General features: G+C 47.4%; 1 protein-coding gene across 1 annotated transcript in view; it reads left to right on the plus strand.

The window, feature by feature from the left end:
• LOC142428889 (cytochrome P450 2C23-like) overlaps positions 1-16,444 on the plus strand; it is a 39,255-nt gene that overhangs the window by 8,769 nt on the left and 14,042 nt on the right. Inside the window, exons 3-4 of the mRNA XM_075533784.1 lie at positions 14,255-14,404; positions 16,144-16,304. Coding sequence (XP_075389899.1) covers positions 14,255-14,404; positions 16,144-16,304 — 311 coding nt within the window. The remainder of the gene's footprint in view (positions 1-14,254; positions 14,405-16,143; positions 16,305-16,444) is intronic.

The following is a 16,444-nucleotide window of genomic DNA, read 5'->3' on the forward strand; positions in this document are numbered from 1 at the left end:
TTCCCTTGGTTATGCTCTTTCCCCCTAAGCAGGTGGAGTCCACTGGCTGTGTGAGAGCGATTGGATTAACTCTTAACTAGAAACACAAGCTGCTGGGCTGGACTGAACTGACGTGGGGGAATTTTTCATCACTTGCAGTTTTTGTAACTCCGCGGAAAGTGATTTATAAGCTTCCTATAAAATCCTTCTTAATGCTCCTTACTTGTACATGACAGAAACTACTTCTTCCCTCAACCTCTCTAATCTGGAAAAACATAAAGAGCCAAAACCACAATCACTGCCATGGAGGCGATGCCGACGCACAGGGACCCTGTAGGACAGGATTACACTGACGCTGTGGGTTTCTAGTCTTCATGGGACTAGAGAGCCCTGCCTTTCTCCCAAAGAGAGGCTGGTGGTTGCAAACTGCTGACCTTTCCAATTGCAGCCCAACCCATAACCCCCATACTACAAGGGCTGCTAAGAGAAGACCAAACATTGCATTCGTAGTTCTCCTTCCCAAATGAAGTTCTCCGCTGGGATACTAAAGGGCTTGTTTCGATCCTTGAAAAAAATTAATCTAGTGTTTCAAATTCCTGCCTGCAATCCGTGTGTTAACACGGATCAAGTTGATGAAACATGCCCTCCCTTTAAGTCCGTGTTTTTCCTAGTTGCCTAACCTTTACACATTTGTCTCACTGAAAGATTAGAAGCTTCTTTTATTTGTGCAGTCTGCACACCAGAGCTCAGGGTCATCACTTATTGTCCCAAATGCCAAAAGTTAAAATAGTTTCTGGCATCCTTAAAAATATAAATAAAGCCCCAATCCCAACTACATGGACAGCCCTCTCCCCACCTCACCCCCGCCCCCGAAGAATTCAGAGGAGAGCACTGAAACTACAGATCAGTCAGAGGGACATGTCTGATCAGAGCACACAGGAGCAAGTGAAGTGGGAGCAAGAGAGAGTGGAGCACATCCTGGCCCAATAGCCTTGAGGACGATATCCCTACTCAGAGCTGCCAATGCACAGAGAGGACCAAATGGCTGGCCCCACTATAAGACACAACATCCCTCATTGACCCATAGCCCTACAGGGGATGATAATGGAGACACAGTGCGGGAATTGTGCCCAATCTGACCCCACTACACTGAGGCAAATGACTAAGGGAGTGTAACAGAACAGCAAGGGGAGCAGACAAGGAAGTCCTAAGGGAGTCCCCAAAACAGACTTTCAGGCAGGGACGTGACACCCCATCTACCTGTACTGGTAAACACTCCTAAAAGTCAACAAACAAAATGTATACTATTTACAGGCTCTTTTTGTCATTGGTTTTTTGTTTTGTTTTCTTTTGTTGCTTTGTTTTGCTCTGTCTTGTTTTTGGTGCATGTTATTATCTCTGCAGGTCTATTTAGGTCAGATAGGTGGGATAAACAATCTAGAGGAGAAAACAATGGGACCGACTTTCCGGGGGTACATGGGAGATGGGAAGGTGGGGACAAGGAAGTGGGTGTTAACAAACCTAGAGACAAGGAAACAACAAGTGATCCAAATTAGATGGCATGGTGGGTGTAGGAGGCCTGGTAGGGCTTGATCAAGGGCAATGTAACTGAAAGGAATTACGGAAACCCAATAAAGGCTGAGCATTATTCCGGGACAAGAGGAAAGTCAAAGGAAATAGAGGAAAGAAATAGGAGGAAAGGGCATTTATAAAGGGCTAAATACAGGCATTTGCATGCATATGAGATGTGAAAAAACAGAGATGCAGAGCAGATAGAATTCAGCCAAGAATGTGAAGTTAAGAAAGGCTTTATTGAGGCAGGGAAAGAACTCCCAGCAAATTCTACAACCAAACGAGCTAGGTAAAGGCAGTTGCACTAGGCAGTCAGGTGGTGTGATATATAGTGTTTGAGTCAGGATGTAAGTACTGAAAAGGGGAAGGGAGTTTTTTAGTGCTGTATAAAAAGGATTTGAGCCAGGATGGGGTCTGTGAATAAATCATCTTGTTTTTGCAAACTTGCTTCATGCCTCAATCAGGAATGCTCGGGGAAAGGGCTGGGTGAACCCTTCCCAGAGACATAAGCTCCTTGGAATGCAGGAGGCAGGGACTGCAAAGTCAAGCAGAGCACCCATCTTTCTGAGAGGTTGAAGGAAGGGGCTGCAAGGTTCAGACCGGGCCCAAACATCCCAGTTTCTTACTGATAAGGGATGCTAAGTATTGTCTGTAACTACTTCCTGCTGAGATAGGGCGACAAGGGAAGGGTGTAAGAGTTGGCAGGTTTAGGGCTTGTGTCAGTTGGCAGCGGACTGTAGGGATGAAGTTGGAGCTGGTTGATGGCTAGATTGGAGATGTCTTTCATCCATTCCAGTAAAAATGTAAACACACAGGGAGCTAAAAGTAATAGTAGACATATTATTAGGGACCTGATCAGGGCATAACCCAGGTCATGACAGGATCCTGAAACCATGAGGAAGGGCTGGTGGTGCCCCACTGACTTTTTTTATTTCATCGGCCGTGGTGCGGAGTGCTTTAATGTTTTGCTGAACTATACTTGATTCATTAATATAGTAACAACATTCTTCATTTAAGAACATGCATGCTTCTCCGTTATCTACTGTTAGTAAATCGAGGGCTGAGTGATTTTGTAGGGTGACTTGTTCTAAGGATGTTAACTGCTTTTGGAGGGAGACAAGAGAGTTACAAGTGGAATTCATAGCAAATTGTATTCGTCGTTAAAGGTCTGAGCTTGAATAAGGGTTTGTCCTATTGTTCCTTCCGACATGCCAGCTGCAACTAAGGAGGAAGCAAAAACTGAGTCCTACTAATACTGGAAAGAATAATGCTCATTTGATTCGAGGGTTAGAACGAGTTGTAGTTCTCACAGCCACTGGAATTCGGCTTGTCAAAACATCATAAATTGTGGAACTGCAGTGACTGGGAGGGAAGGGGAGTGGTGGGAGGCATTGAGGCACTTTATGAGGGTCCCAATGCACCAGAAATGGGCTCCTAGAGGGGTTTGAGTGCCTGTAACCTTTGTGGTGAGGTTGCAGCTAGGTATGCTGTGGGTCTGTGCTGTGGATGGTAAATAGCACAGGGGCTAGCTAACATTAATGTGGCCTTCTGGACAGATAATGGTATATTAGGAATGGAAGCAAGACAGGTGCTGCTAATATTACTAGAGGGGAGGGAGTTTATTGGAACAGCTGGCAACAATGCACGTTGGAGGGAAGCCCAGAGAAAGCAGGATCAGTTTTCCATCCCAGAAGCATGTAATAAGAGGGCTGCTTCCTAGAGCAGCTTCACCCACTTGAAAGGGTGAGGGTTATGGTCTTTTTTTGTTACTTGGGTTAATAGATGAAGTTATAGGTTTCCTATTTCTTCAGCAATTTCATCTAGCTTCTTGGAGGGGGGAATCTGGATATATTATCTGTGGATTTTCAGGGTGGCTCTGGGTTCCTTGCCCCAGTGGTAGTAACACAGACCTCCCTCCCAACACGTTCCCCCATCTTGGGTCCCAGGTAACTGACATATAGAGTTTATACTTTCCTCACTTAATGGTGGTGAAGACATTGGAACTGAAAAAGTCTAAGTGGTATTTGCACGACCAATCAGGACACCCCTTGTACTGGTCAGGCCACTGTTTACAGGTGTCTTTGACCTGATCATAAAGAAAGCAGAGCATTAGAGGGTCAACTTTACTTTCAAAGTCATAACCAACTGCGTTTGCGACTCTGGAGGAGAGGTCAGTCCAGTTAAATGGGATGCAGACTGTTCCCTGACATCCACTCCGACCACAGTGTGCTTTGCTGACAACATGCGGTTTGCCTTGATAGGTTTCTCAAACAACAAATGGCCACACAGAAGACCCTGGGCTTGTTAGGGTGGAAGATGGGCACGGGAAAGGCAATTCTCTTTGTTTATACCACAAAGCACAAGCTGCATTAGGTATTGGAAACAGGAGGCACCTTAGTAAAGCATAGGGTAGTAGGCCCCACAACTTGGGTTGAATACCGGGCATGATTTGTGTTGGGGGCTAGCTTCACTCTGGTGAGTTGATGCCAGTTAGGGCCACTGAGGATTTTGAGAGCCCCGGGGGTGGTGAGGACGATTGTGTATGGTCCTGTCCACTTAGGCTACAAAGGCTGAGGGTTAAGTTCTTTCAGCAGGACAGAGTCTCCCGGACTGATCACCGGCAAGTCAGGCCATGTAGGATCAGGGGTGGGCAGACACCGGTCTGCATGCTCCTGGAGCAGTTTCCTTAAAAGAGAAAGAAAAGGTAAATAGTTTGCTAGTGGTGGTGTTTGGATTGGTATGCTGTGGTTTATAAGAAAGGGCCTGCCATATAGAAGCTCAAAAGGGCTTTGATAGGAAAGGGAGCTCAATGCATGAATACTTTCTTCTATTAAATTGGCATTCTATGATGCTCACTCGCCCGACATAACCGCTGAAGTCAAAGCGGTGAACAAGCAAATGTGGTGAAGAAAGCTGATGGTGCCCGCCTATCAAAAGAGATAGCCTCTGGACTCTTAAAAATTTGAAGATAAAAAAGCGGCCATCTAGCTCAGAAGTAACAAAGCCCACATGGAAGAACGCATCAGCATGTGCGATTACGGGGTTCCGAAGGGTTCAGTTATCAGGCATCAAAGAACAAAAAAAATCATATCATTGGGTGCACACCTCCATGATACATCGCTGAGGACAAAAGGATGCATAAGCAAATGTGGCAAAGAAAGCTGATGGTGCCCAACTATCAGAAGGTGTAGTGTCTGGGGTCTTAAAGGCTTGAAGGTAAAGGCTCAGAAGCAACAAAGCCCACATGGAAGCACACCAGCCTGTGCGATCATGAGGTGTCAAAGGGATCAGGTATAAGGCATAGTCAGAACAAAAAAGTCTTACCATAGTGAATGAAGGGAGAAGTGCAGAGTGGAGACCCAAAGCCCCTTTGTCGGCCACTGGAGCTCCCCTCACAGAGGGGTCTAGGGGAGGAGATGAGTCAGTCAGGGTGTGATGTAGCACCGATGAAGAATACATCTTTCCTCTAGTTCCTAAATGCTTCCCCCATCCCCCGACTATCATGATCTGAACTCTACCTTGCAAGTCTGGATAGAGCAGAGGATGTACACTGGTGCAGATAGGAGCTGGAAGCACAGGGAATCCAGGGCGGATGATACCTCCAGGACCAGTGGTGTGAGTGGCGATACTGGGAGGGTAGAGGGAGAGTGGGTTGGAAAGAGGGAATCAATTACAAGCTCTACATGTGACCTCCTCCCTGGGGGACGGACAACAGAAAAGGGTGTGAAGGTAGACGTCGGACAGGGCAAGAAATGACAAAATAATAATTTATAAATTATCAAGGGCTCGTGAGGGAGTGAGGAGCAGGGAGGGAGGTGGGGGGAAAGGACTTGATGCCAAGGGCTTAAGTGAAGAGCAAATGTTTTGAAAATGAAGAGTGTCTCAATTGATGTATGTACAGACTGTGATAAGAGCCTTATGAGCCCCAATAAAAGATTAAAAAAAGAAAATGAAGAGTGCAATGAATGTACAGATGTGGTTTACACAATTGATGTATGTATGGATTGTGATAAGAGTTATATGAGCCCCTAATAAAACGTTTAAAAAATAGAAATAAAAGGGACTGCACTAGGAACCAAAGAGGAGATATCAGCTCCAGCTCTCTCCAACTCTACCTGGGTGAGGACACGGATGAAGGCAATCCCTACCGGGACTAAGAACCAGTAAATGATAGGATGCTGAATTAATCTTGTGTTACCCTTATAACTAATGACTTCAGTTAATTTTAAGATTGTTTGATGTGTGTTTGAAGAAAAAAAAGTGAGCATTCTAAAATGTCAACAAAAAATAAAAAAGGAAGGGGAGCTAGGGGTGGATTGAATTAGAATTAAGACAATGGGGAGTAGGTCCACCTATGAACAGCGACGTTTTAGGGACAGTTTAGACAAGTGGTTTTTTATAATTCCATTCATTTTTTCAACTTTTGCAGAGGATTGAGGCCTGTATGGAATGTGTAAGGGCCACTTAATGTTTAGGGAGAGTGAGACTTGTTGTATGATTTGGGATATGAAGCAGGGACAGTTATAAGTTTGTATAGAGTTGGGGAGGACAAACCTGGGAATGATTTGGGTTAGTAAAATGACTATGACTGTGTCTCCTCTCTCCCATTTGGTGGGGAAGGCTTCCACCCATCCTGTGAATGAAGGGCACGAGGTACTATGTGTAGAAAGGTATGTGTTTGGTGTAGGAGGTGTTCAGCTTGCTGTGTTGGTAATGCTATTTGGCTGCGAATAACTTCAGGGTTTTCTGTCCCCTCTTCTGGGTTAGGGTGGCTTCTTCTTGGCGTGTGTAAGAGGATTGGACCTCAGGGATGGTAATGCAGAGAATTGGAGCTGGGTTAGCAGGGCTGGTAGGGAGGTCCCTTGCAGTAGTGTCTGCTTTGTCCTTGCCCAGTGTGACAAGTGAGTTATAGGTCTGGTGTTCTCTGCAATGGATTATAGCCACTTTTGTTGGTAGCTGAAGAGCCCGTAAGAGATTAGCTATTAATTTACTGTTTACAATGAGGGACCCCTTGGTTGTAAGAAATCCCTGTTTTTTCCAAATGGTGGCGTGACAGTGAGCTATGAGGAACACATACTTAGAGTCTGAATAGATATTAGCTGTTTTTCTTTTAGCTAAGTGGAGAGTTCGAGTGAGAGAAATGAGCTCTGCTTTTTTAGAGGTGGTCCTGACTGGGAAACATGCAACTTCCCAGACCTGGTCAAGGGAGACAACAGTATAGGGGGCTGCTCATTGTCCTTGGGTGTCTACAACAGAGCTACCATCATCAAACAAAGTCAGATCTGGATTAGAATAGGGTTGGTCTGAGAGTTTAGGTCAGGGTAGTGCTAGTTCTTCAATTCCTTGTGGACAGGAGTGACTGCTAGGTTCTGGCATGTCTGGGAGATGAGGCCAGGGTTGCTGGGTTTAAAGAGGGAGCGTGGCACAGGGTTCCCAATAAACATTTTCTTGTGTTTTCAATAAACATGATTGGGATTTCCTGTAAGCGGCTTGAAGACAGCAAAAAGAGGACTCTATGTGAGAGGAGGTCCTGCAGTTTGTGGGTGGATAACGTCTGGATAGCCTCTCACAATGTTAGCTTGAGGCCTTCTTTGGTAAGGGGGGCAGCTGCCGCCATGGCCCAGAGCCACCATTGCCAGCCTCTGACTGTTGTATCTAACTGTTTGTACAGATAAGCTACATGGGGTAGAGCAGGACCCAAGGGCTGTTAGGACTCCAATTGCTATACCTTGTTTTGCATCTGTGCAAAGTAAAAAAAGATTTGGTAAATGTAAAGGTGGGGATAGAAGGATAGTATGTTGGAGTTTGTTAAAGGCTGCTTTGGCTAACTGGGGAGGGTCTAAAGGACCAACAGGAGTAGCCTTAGCAGCTTCGTAGAGTGGTTTAACTAATAAGGAGAAGTTAGGAATCCAGTGTCAGAAAAATCCTACAAAGCCTAAGTAGGAAAGTATTTGGTGTGTGGTTTCTAGAGCTCAGAGCTCTCTCACCACTTGGCGCTGGTCTGCTGTGAGTTCCCGGGTGGTGGGAGTAAGTTGTAGGGCTAAGTAGGTAATGGTTGGGTGAGAGAGTTGGGCCTTAGCGTGTAGCACTTGGTAGCCTTTGGAAGCTAAGTAGTTTACGACTTGGGTGTGTGTTCTAGTGAACTGGTTTTGGATGGGCTACACAGTGGCAGGTCATCTGTGTACTCTAGCAAGGTGGACGGTGGAGAGGACAGTGTAAGAGGTCAATGGTTAGCGCTTGGCCAAACAAGTAGGGGGAGTTGCGGTAGCCCTGATGTAAAATGGACCACGTATCCTGAGAGGCAGTTCCGGTGTCTGGGTCCTCCCAAGTGAAGGCAAAGAGAAACTAGAAGCAAGGTCCAGGGGAATTGTAAAGAAAGCATCTTTTAGATCGAGTACAGTAAAATGGGTTGTATAGGTGGAATGCGGGACAGAACAGTGTATGTGTTAGGGACTACAGGGTGGATGGGGACTATGACTTCATTGATAAGACACAAGTCCTGTACTAGGTGATAGGACCCCTCTGCCTTCTTGACACGCAAGACAGGGGTATTACATGGAGAGTGAGCAGGTACAATGAGTTGGTTAGTGACAAGGTGTTGAATGATCAGCTTCAGGCCCTTAGGGTGAGTGAAGGAGATTAGAAATTGGGAGCAAGATGGGAAGGTGGATGGATTTTTAAGGTGAATAAAAACAGGGTGGTGATGTCTTGCAACAACAGATTGGGAAGTGTTCCACACTTCTGGGTTTACATAATGTGGAAGTGGGTTGGGGGAGGGTGCAGACTGAGGTTCAGTGGTGCAAACCGTTAGCAAAAGGAAGTTGGGGAGGGAGAAGTGGATAGCAAACAGCTCCACTGAAAACTAACTCCCAACTCGGAAAGGAGATTTCTACCTAGTAACAGTGCAAGTCATTACTGCATTAGTAAAAAGGAGTGTTAAAGAGGGGAGTTTTCTATATCTAGAACAAAGGATGTGTCACTAGGGGTTATACCTACAACCATGACCAGGAAAGGAGAGGTGGGGCCTGAGAAGGAAGGGTGGACAGAGAAGGCAGCTCCTGTGTCCACCAAAAAGGAGACTAGTTTACCCACTACCTTGATTGTTGCCTGAGGCTCAGCGAGGGTCACCGGGTTCATTGAGTCAGGGTGTCTTCAATCATCTTTGGTGGCCAGGAACAGCAGTGCTAATGGTGGGTCGGGGTTTGGAGGGACAGTCCCTCTGTGGCTCTGTGGCTAGGCACCGAGGGGTAGTCGCTTCCCCAATGGCCCTGCTGACCGCATAGCGGACAAGGTTTACTTGGTAGTCGGGGCTGTGGGCAATGTTTAGCCCAGTGTCATATTTAAAACAAGGTCCTGGCAGGGGCCAGTTAGAGGCATGGTTAGAGTTGTTGCTGCCTGGTGTCTTCTGACCCCTCCAGTTGACCTCAGGGCGGCAATCAAGACTTGGGCTTGCCCGCTTGCCCCTTGGTGGGCTTGGGATTCATAAACTGCCTTAGCCTGTTCATCTCAGGAGTTAAACCTTTAAATGCCATATTGACCAGGTCATGGAAGGGGGTCTGAGGGCCATCCTCAGCTTTGTAAAGTTTAAATATCATGTTAAGTGAGGTCCTAAGCCTGAGTAAGGAATTGGAACTCTTTAATAAAGGTGATAGGGTTTTGTGAGAAAACACTTACCACTTTTTTATTTGGGAGAGGTCCATTGGGGAGAACAGTGTATGGACCCTGACTGGCTTTTCTGCCCCCGCAACCTCCTGGAGCGGACAGACAAGGGTATGGTGGGAACAGGTGTAGCTGGCAATGGGAGAATTTGGGAGGTTTCGGGTGTCGCTTCAGAGGAGGTTGAGTATGGAGGAAGCCAGGAAAGGGGGAGAGAGAGAGAGATTCTAGGGAGTCTGAAGGGTTCGGGGCTTCAGAGAGGGCAAAAGTGTTGGGGATGCAGCCGCCTCAGTTTCTGGGAGTGAGAGGGTAGCAGAAGGAGGTGGTAGTGAGGGACACTCAGAATTTGGAGGAGATTTTACTGGGGGTGCAGAAAAGGATTCAGAGGGTTCAGAGAAAGATGAGGGGGAGCACGCTCAGGGGCCTGATTACGAGAGCGTTTGGCAAAGAGAACTTGAGCAGGGCGACAGGTAGTAGAGAGGGATGGGAGGAAAAAAAGAAAAAGCCCTGAACATATGGGACTTCTGACCACTTGTCAGTTTGTTGACAAAAATTGTAGAGGTCGCAGAGAATGTTAAAATCGAAAGTACCAATTTCTGGCCAGTTAGACCCATTGTCTAATTGGTATTGTAGCCACACTTGGTTACAGAAAAAGACTAGACATTTGGGGCGAATGTCTGGAGCCAGGCCCAGCTTGGTGAGATTGGCCAGCAAGCATCCCAAAGGACTATCCTTAGGAGACTTAGACAGAGCATTTCCCATGTTTTCTCAAACTGCAAGGGGTATGGGTAAAGGGAGAAGGATGTCTCCTGGTCTCTGTCCCCACGTATCAGATAGGAAGTGGCCCGGTAACCCTGAGAGGCGTCCTGGTCAGAGTTAGGGACCCAGGGGAGAAGCCTGGACTCTCTGGGACAGGAAGGTTCCCTGGTGCAGGCCGCAGCTTTATTATACTGGCATTCCATGATGCTCACCTTCTGAATACGGTCACTGCAGACAAAATGGGCGCATTGGCAAATGTGGTGAAGAAAGCTGATGGTCCCCAGCTATCAGAAGAGATAGCATCTGGGATCTAAAAGACTTAATAATAAATAAGTGGCCATCTAGCTGAAAAGCAACAAAGCCCATATTGAAGAATCACACCAGCCTGTGTGATCGTGAGGTGTCGCTGGGATCAGGTATCAGGCATCAAAGAACAAAAAATCATATAATTGTGAATGAGGGGTATGCAGAGTGGAATGGAGACTGGAAACCCACCTGGACATCCCCTTACAGAAGGGTTGTAGGGAGGAGAGGAGCCATTCAGAATGCAGTGTAGTACCAATGAAACACACAGCTTTCCTCTAGTTCTTCAATGCTTCTTCCACATCATTATCATGATCCCAATTCTACCTTACAAATCCAGCTAGACCAGGGGATGTACACTAGTACAGATAAGAGCTGGAAACACAAGGAAGCCAGGACGGATGAACCCCTCAGGACCAGTGTTAAGAGGGGTGATACCGGGAGGGAAGGTGGTATAGAAAGGGGGAAACAATCACAATGAACTATGTATAACCTATTCCCTGGGAGACAGACAACAGAAAAGTGAGTGAAGGGAGACATGACAAAATAATCATAATTTATAAGTTATCAAGGGGTTGTGACAGAGGGAGATTGAGAGAGGGGAAAAAAGTAGAGCTGATACCAAGGGCTGAAGTAGGAAGAAAACAATTTGAGAATGATGGTGGCAACAAATGTGCTTGACACAATGGATGGATGTATGAATAAAATGATTTTTAAAAGAAATAGAAAGTATAACTAGACATACATTCCTTCACTGAGGAGTGCAAATACAACAAACTTGTTGGGATGCACTGAGGCGATTCAATTTAAAAATAAGTTGTGCAGCTTGTTGACGTCTTAGGCACGAGAGAGTTGGACATGGGATGAGGATGCTTTGCGCGATGGTGCGAATGAGGAGCACTGAAGCCCGCTGGACTGCCAAAAGCAGAACCACGTCGGGTTGGGGTAAGGCCAGCCAGAAAACTTGTAAGAGGTAAGGATGACGAGATTCATCTCATGTGCTTTGGACGTGTGGTCAGGGGAGTCCGGTCCCTGGAGAAGGACATCATGCTTGGTAAAGGAGAGGGGCAGTGAGAAAGAGGGAGACCCTCCTCAAGATGGACTGACACAGCGGCTGCACCAATGGGCTCCAGCATCAGAACCACTGTGAGGACGGAGCAGGACCAATGGGGGGAGGGGGCGCAGTTCTGCTGTATGTAGGGTCGCCGTGAATCAGAACTGACCGGATGGCTCGGAGTAACTGCCCCTGTGGGTTTCCAAGACTAAATATTTCAAGAGCAGACAATTTTGCCTTTTGCCCAAGGGGTGACTGGGGGTTTCAAACTGCTGACCTTGTGCTCAACAGCCCAATGTGTAACTATTAAGCCACCAAGGCTCTGGACATGCACACACGCACACACACATGTAAATAAGAAACTGATGCTACATGTGCATACCATGTGTCACATGGGAAATAAAAAGTCACCACAACTGGAGACCCAGGTCAGGGAAGCACAGCTTCATTCCACAGAAACCGCGTGTGCACCTGTCTCTACAATGAGTGGATGAACCCAGACTGGCCGGTCAGGCCGCAGGCTGCTGGCTCATGGGCCGTCGAGGCTGATCCGTCCGACATTGGTGGGCCATGCAGTAGGCCGCCGTCTCAAGTCTCAAACCGCGATGTCAGATGAGGAGCCAGATGCAGGATTTAGAGAGAGCAAAAGGCTGGTGGACTCTGCCAGAGCATTCATCTTGAGGAAGGGATTTCAAAAGGTTTCTGGGGAAAATTCCATGTTTTAATTCTACTTTCCCATTAACTTTTAAAAGACCCCTCATGTTGGATGCAGGCCACTCTACTGAGGAAACTCCATGTCAACTGATTGGCATTTCATAGCAAATCTGATCGTGGAGATGATTACATCATGGAGTGCTAACTGTCAAGCTGCCTCATGACTCCCAGACTGGAGAATCATGGCCCACCATGGCTCTGGACCACGTGGAGAAGGGACAAACATCCCTGCTGAGCCCTGTCCGAATTACTGACCCTCAGAATTTGTGAATATAATGAAATATTTCTATGTTTAAGCATTTTTAAAAAAACTACACCTAAGCATCAAATAACAATAGTTATGATATTAATATTCATTGAGTATTTTTATATACCACATACATAGTTGAATGTGTTATGGATATTATCGTATTTCATCAACATAGTGTTCCCAGGAGGAATGTACTCTTTAATTTGCACACAGATGCAGAATCAGAGGCGATAGGAGTAAAGGACGTTTCTAGGATAGAGCGTGTGGGAGCAGAGCTGTGGACGCAGTGTCTAAGTGTGGAGGCCGTAAGCACTAAGTAACCTGCCGCCATGCACTGCACACGGCGACTTGCACGTATCATCTTCCAGATGCTGCCATGCATTTTACACAGCCGTAGTGAAGGTACACAGAAATGTTGGCAAACGGATCTCTTTTAGGATACTCATATCGTTTCATGTATTTCTACATCGTTTTCAGAATAATCATTTCGCCGACGGCTTAGTTTGTGGATGACTAATGCTGACTTGGAGGAGCCTGGGTGTACTGGGGGCTGAGCACTGTGTGGTCAGCTGGAAAGTTGATGGTTCAAACCCACAAGTCGATCCATGGGAGACAGATGAGTCCGTGTACACCCCTGAACATGACAGCCTTGGAAACCCCCGGCAGCAGCTCTGCTCTGCTCTGTCGAGTCGCTAGGAGTCAGAATCAATTCAGAGGCAGTGGGTTTGGAAGGGTTGACTGAGGACCCCTAGTGGTTCCATGGTTGCAGCACTTGCCTATTAACTGAGAGGTGGACGGTTTGACCCCAACAGCTTGTCTGAGGGTTGACGATTGGTGGTCTGCTTCCATCCAGGTACACAGCCTGGGAAGCCCTGTGAGACCCTGCTCCGCTGTCCTGTGGAACCACTAGGGACTGGCACCACCTTCATGGCAGTGGGTGTGGTTCCTTTTTAGTGTTCATTTACGGTAGCCGCGCAAACAATTGCCCTGTTGTTATTGTCTAAATGGCTTACAATTTCCTTAAGTTGGTACGGAGAGCGTCGCAGCATCCATCTGTATACCTTTGTAGAACTATTTCTTTCTACGACTTTTAGAAGAGCAATCAATGGGTCAGAGACAGTTTTAATCATTTTCTCTAAGTAATCCTTAAATTTTCAAAATATGTAGCATCATGAAAATTTATACAATCTCTACATGCTTGCTGATTTAGGGGATACGAAACAGATATTGAACTCATTGCATGTTGAACTAGGTGCAAGGTAAAGGGCCATGCATCCCAGGGAGTATTTGGAGAGGTCAGTCAGATACCTAACTACAGGAGACCAAACCTCTGAAGAGAAATCACGGCAGGAATCAAATTATGTAATTCAAGGTAGAAAAGAGAACTTGCACTGAGACATTAAAAGACAGGGGGAAAACAAGCTTAAGGAAGATTCCCTCCTGCAGAAGAGTCTCAAGAAGGCTTCACAGATAAGCTTTTAGAAATGAGTGTGAAAGGAGAGCCAGACACTCAAAGAAGGAAACAGGGCAGGGACAAAATTGTGAGCCAGGAGCAAAATGAGGACACAAAATGGTGTGGTGAGTTTAGTGAGAAGATCACAGATCTCCTGTGAAACCAATACCTCTGAGAGGGAAGTGTGAAACCAGAGCCCAGGGGAAGGGGTGTCGTGAGCTCACGTGCCATTTATAATGACCTTTCACACAGATGGAAGGAACAAACCCATGTGTGGGAATGCGCTCCACCTGCCAATAGTCGCCCCGTCCAATGCTACCATCTTCCCGTTCTGACCACAGCTTGGCTTGGTTTTTCTTTATCACAAAACTTGGTTGAAACCACAGAGCATGTGTGCCCTTACGTTGCCGGAGAAGGGGCCCTGGGGCATCAGGGGTGGACACAAGAGATGGGCCCTCAGGAACATTGGCTCTAGGACACAAAGTGCTTTCTGGGTCTTTGCTCTTTCCCCTAGGAATCGTTTTCAGTCAAGGAGAGAGGTGGAAGCAGATGCGGCGCTTCTCCCTCCTGACCCTGAGGAACTTTGGAATGGGGAAGAGGAGCATCGAGGAGAGGATCCAGGAGGAAGCCCGGTGCCTTGTGGAGGAGCTCCGGAACACAAAGGGTGAATCTCTCTCAGCAGACCTTTGGGAGCAAGGATGAGCCACCCACACTGACCTACACGCTCCTCCTTGGGGAGGCACTTAGGAGTTGCCTGCCGTGTTAGTCCAGGTAGACTAGAGAAACAAATTCATAGAGACACTCCTGTGAATTACAAAGAGATTTATATACAAGAGCAATTGAACATTGAGAAAACATCTCAGCCCAGTCCAGATCAAGTCCCTAAGTCCGATATTAGCCCATATGACTGATACTAATCTAGAAAGTCCCCCTCTGACTCACGAAACACATGCCGTGATGCCGAATGTAGATCACAGGCCAGTCGCTGGGTCCAGTGGCATTGGAAACATCTCGGCGCTGACAGGGGTCTCTGCATCAGGGAGGGTCCATGCGTCTTGTCAGCGGTTTTGTCTCCCAGGATGTGAAGTAGTGAGAGTCTCTCCCGTCTCCAAGGAGGAAAATACCAGATTTCCCAGAATTCTCAGGAGAAGGCCACGCCCACACAGAGGTCTCATTGAATATGATCTGATTGACAGCTAGACTCCACCCCTCCACTCTTAATCCTCCAACTGACAAACGATTATATATCTACCACAGCTGCGAAGCAGCAAGGTCGGTAGTTTGAATCCACCAGCTGCTCCTCAGGAGAAACCCGACTCTTTCCATTACAGGAAAGATCCGCAGTCTTGGAGACCCACCTGGACGGTTCTATGCTGGCCGAGTCAGAATCAGCGGCATCAGTGAGGGTCCCAGCCCAGCATCTGATCTGATGAGTTAGTGCAGAGAAAGGAGTGGGATGGATAGTGAGTCAGGACCCTGGCTTCCTTGTGTCTTGGCTGATGTCCCAACAGGGGCTCTTACCCAACCAGACCCAGACCCACCCTTGGAGAGGCCATTCCACCGCACAGCCACCCTGGGGGACAGAGCATCACTGTTCCACAGCTTCTCCATGGCTGTCACTCTTGATGGAAGCAGACTGCACAGCTCCCTCTAATGGAGACGCTGGGGGGTGTCTTCACGACCCACCTCTTGGTTAGCAGCCTCCTGCTTTAAACACTGTGTCCCTAGGGCCCCCTGAGCACTACGAGTCCAGACATACAGACACGGAACTTAGCTCCACTAGGACATTTTCCTCATCCTAAACAAATAGGGCTATAAGTCAGACATCAGAACGAGAATTGAGTGATAGAAAACATGTCCATAATCCTCCAAAGCTCCCTGCCTTCACCTCCATGCCACTCATAGCGCCTCCGTAGGACAGGGGAGAGCTGCCCCTGTGGGTGTCGCAGACTGTCACTGTTTTTCCAAGAGTAGAAAGCCCCATCTTTCTTACCTGGTGCAGGCTGGTGGCTTTGCTTGTACAGAATATGCAGCATGCGTTCAATACTGCATGACACGATGGGTGCTGTTATTAGACTGGGAAGTCCTGGGTGGTGCAAATGGTTAATGTGCTCAGCCTAAAGGCCTGGTAACCTCTCCACAAAGTCAGCCATTAAAATCCCTACGGATCACAGTCCTTCTGGAACACCCGTGGAGTCGCTGTCAGTCCGAACCAACTTGACAGCAGGGGTGCTGTTTCTCATCACGTCGTGTTCCTGGAGCACTGCGGTCAGTCTTAGGAACAGGGTGATCGTACGTCGCCCTGACTGTGTCTTCACCTGAGCAGGAGAGGTCTTGTGCTTGGGATGACACTGCAGGATGTTGCCCTTTCTCCATGTGAGAGCTGTTCTTCTCTTACACCAGCCCAGCCCTTTGACCCCTCCTTCATCTTCTCCTGTGCTCCTTGTAATGTGATCTGCTCCATCCTCTTCAACGAGCGTTTCCAGTACACTGATGAGAGATTCCTGCACCTGATGAATTTGCTAAATGAAAATTTCAGGTGCCTCAACTCTCGATCAATCCAGGTGAGGCTGAGACTGTCTCTGCACTTGGGGTTCTCTTCCTGACTCAGAATGCCTTCAGAAGGAGGGGGGAGGAGCTGCTGACCCACTCCAGGGAGCAAGTGCCAACGTGGGCAGGCCACCTTCCCTCAATCTTGGCAGGA

Source organism: Tenrec ecaudatus, chromosome 16 (genome assembly GCF_050624435.1).
Source record: "Tenrec ecaudatus isolate mTenEca1 chromosome 16, mTenEca1.hap1, whole genome shotgun sequence".
NCBI classification, from domain to species: Eukaryota; Metazoa; Chordata; class Mammalia; order Afrosoricida; family Tenrecidae; genus Tenrec; species Tenrec ecaudatus.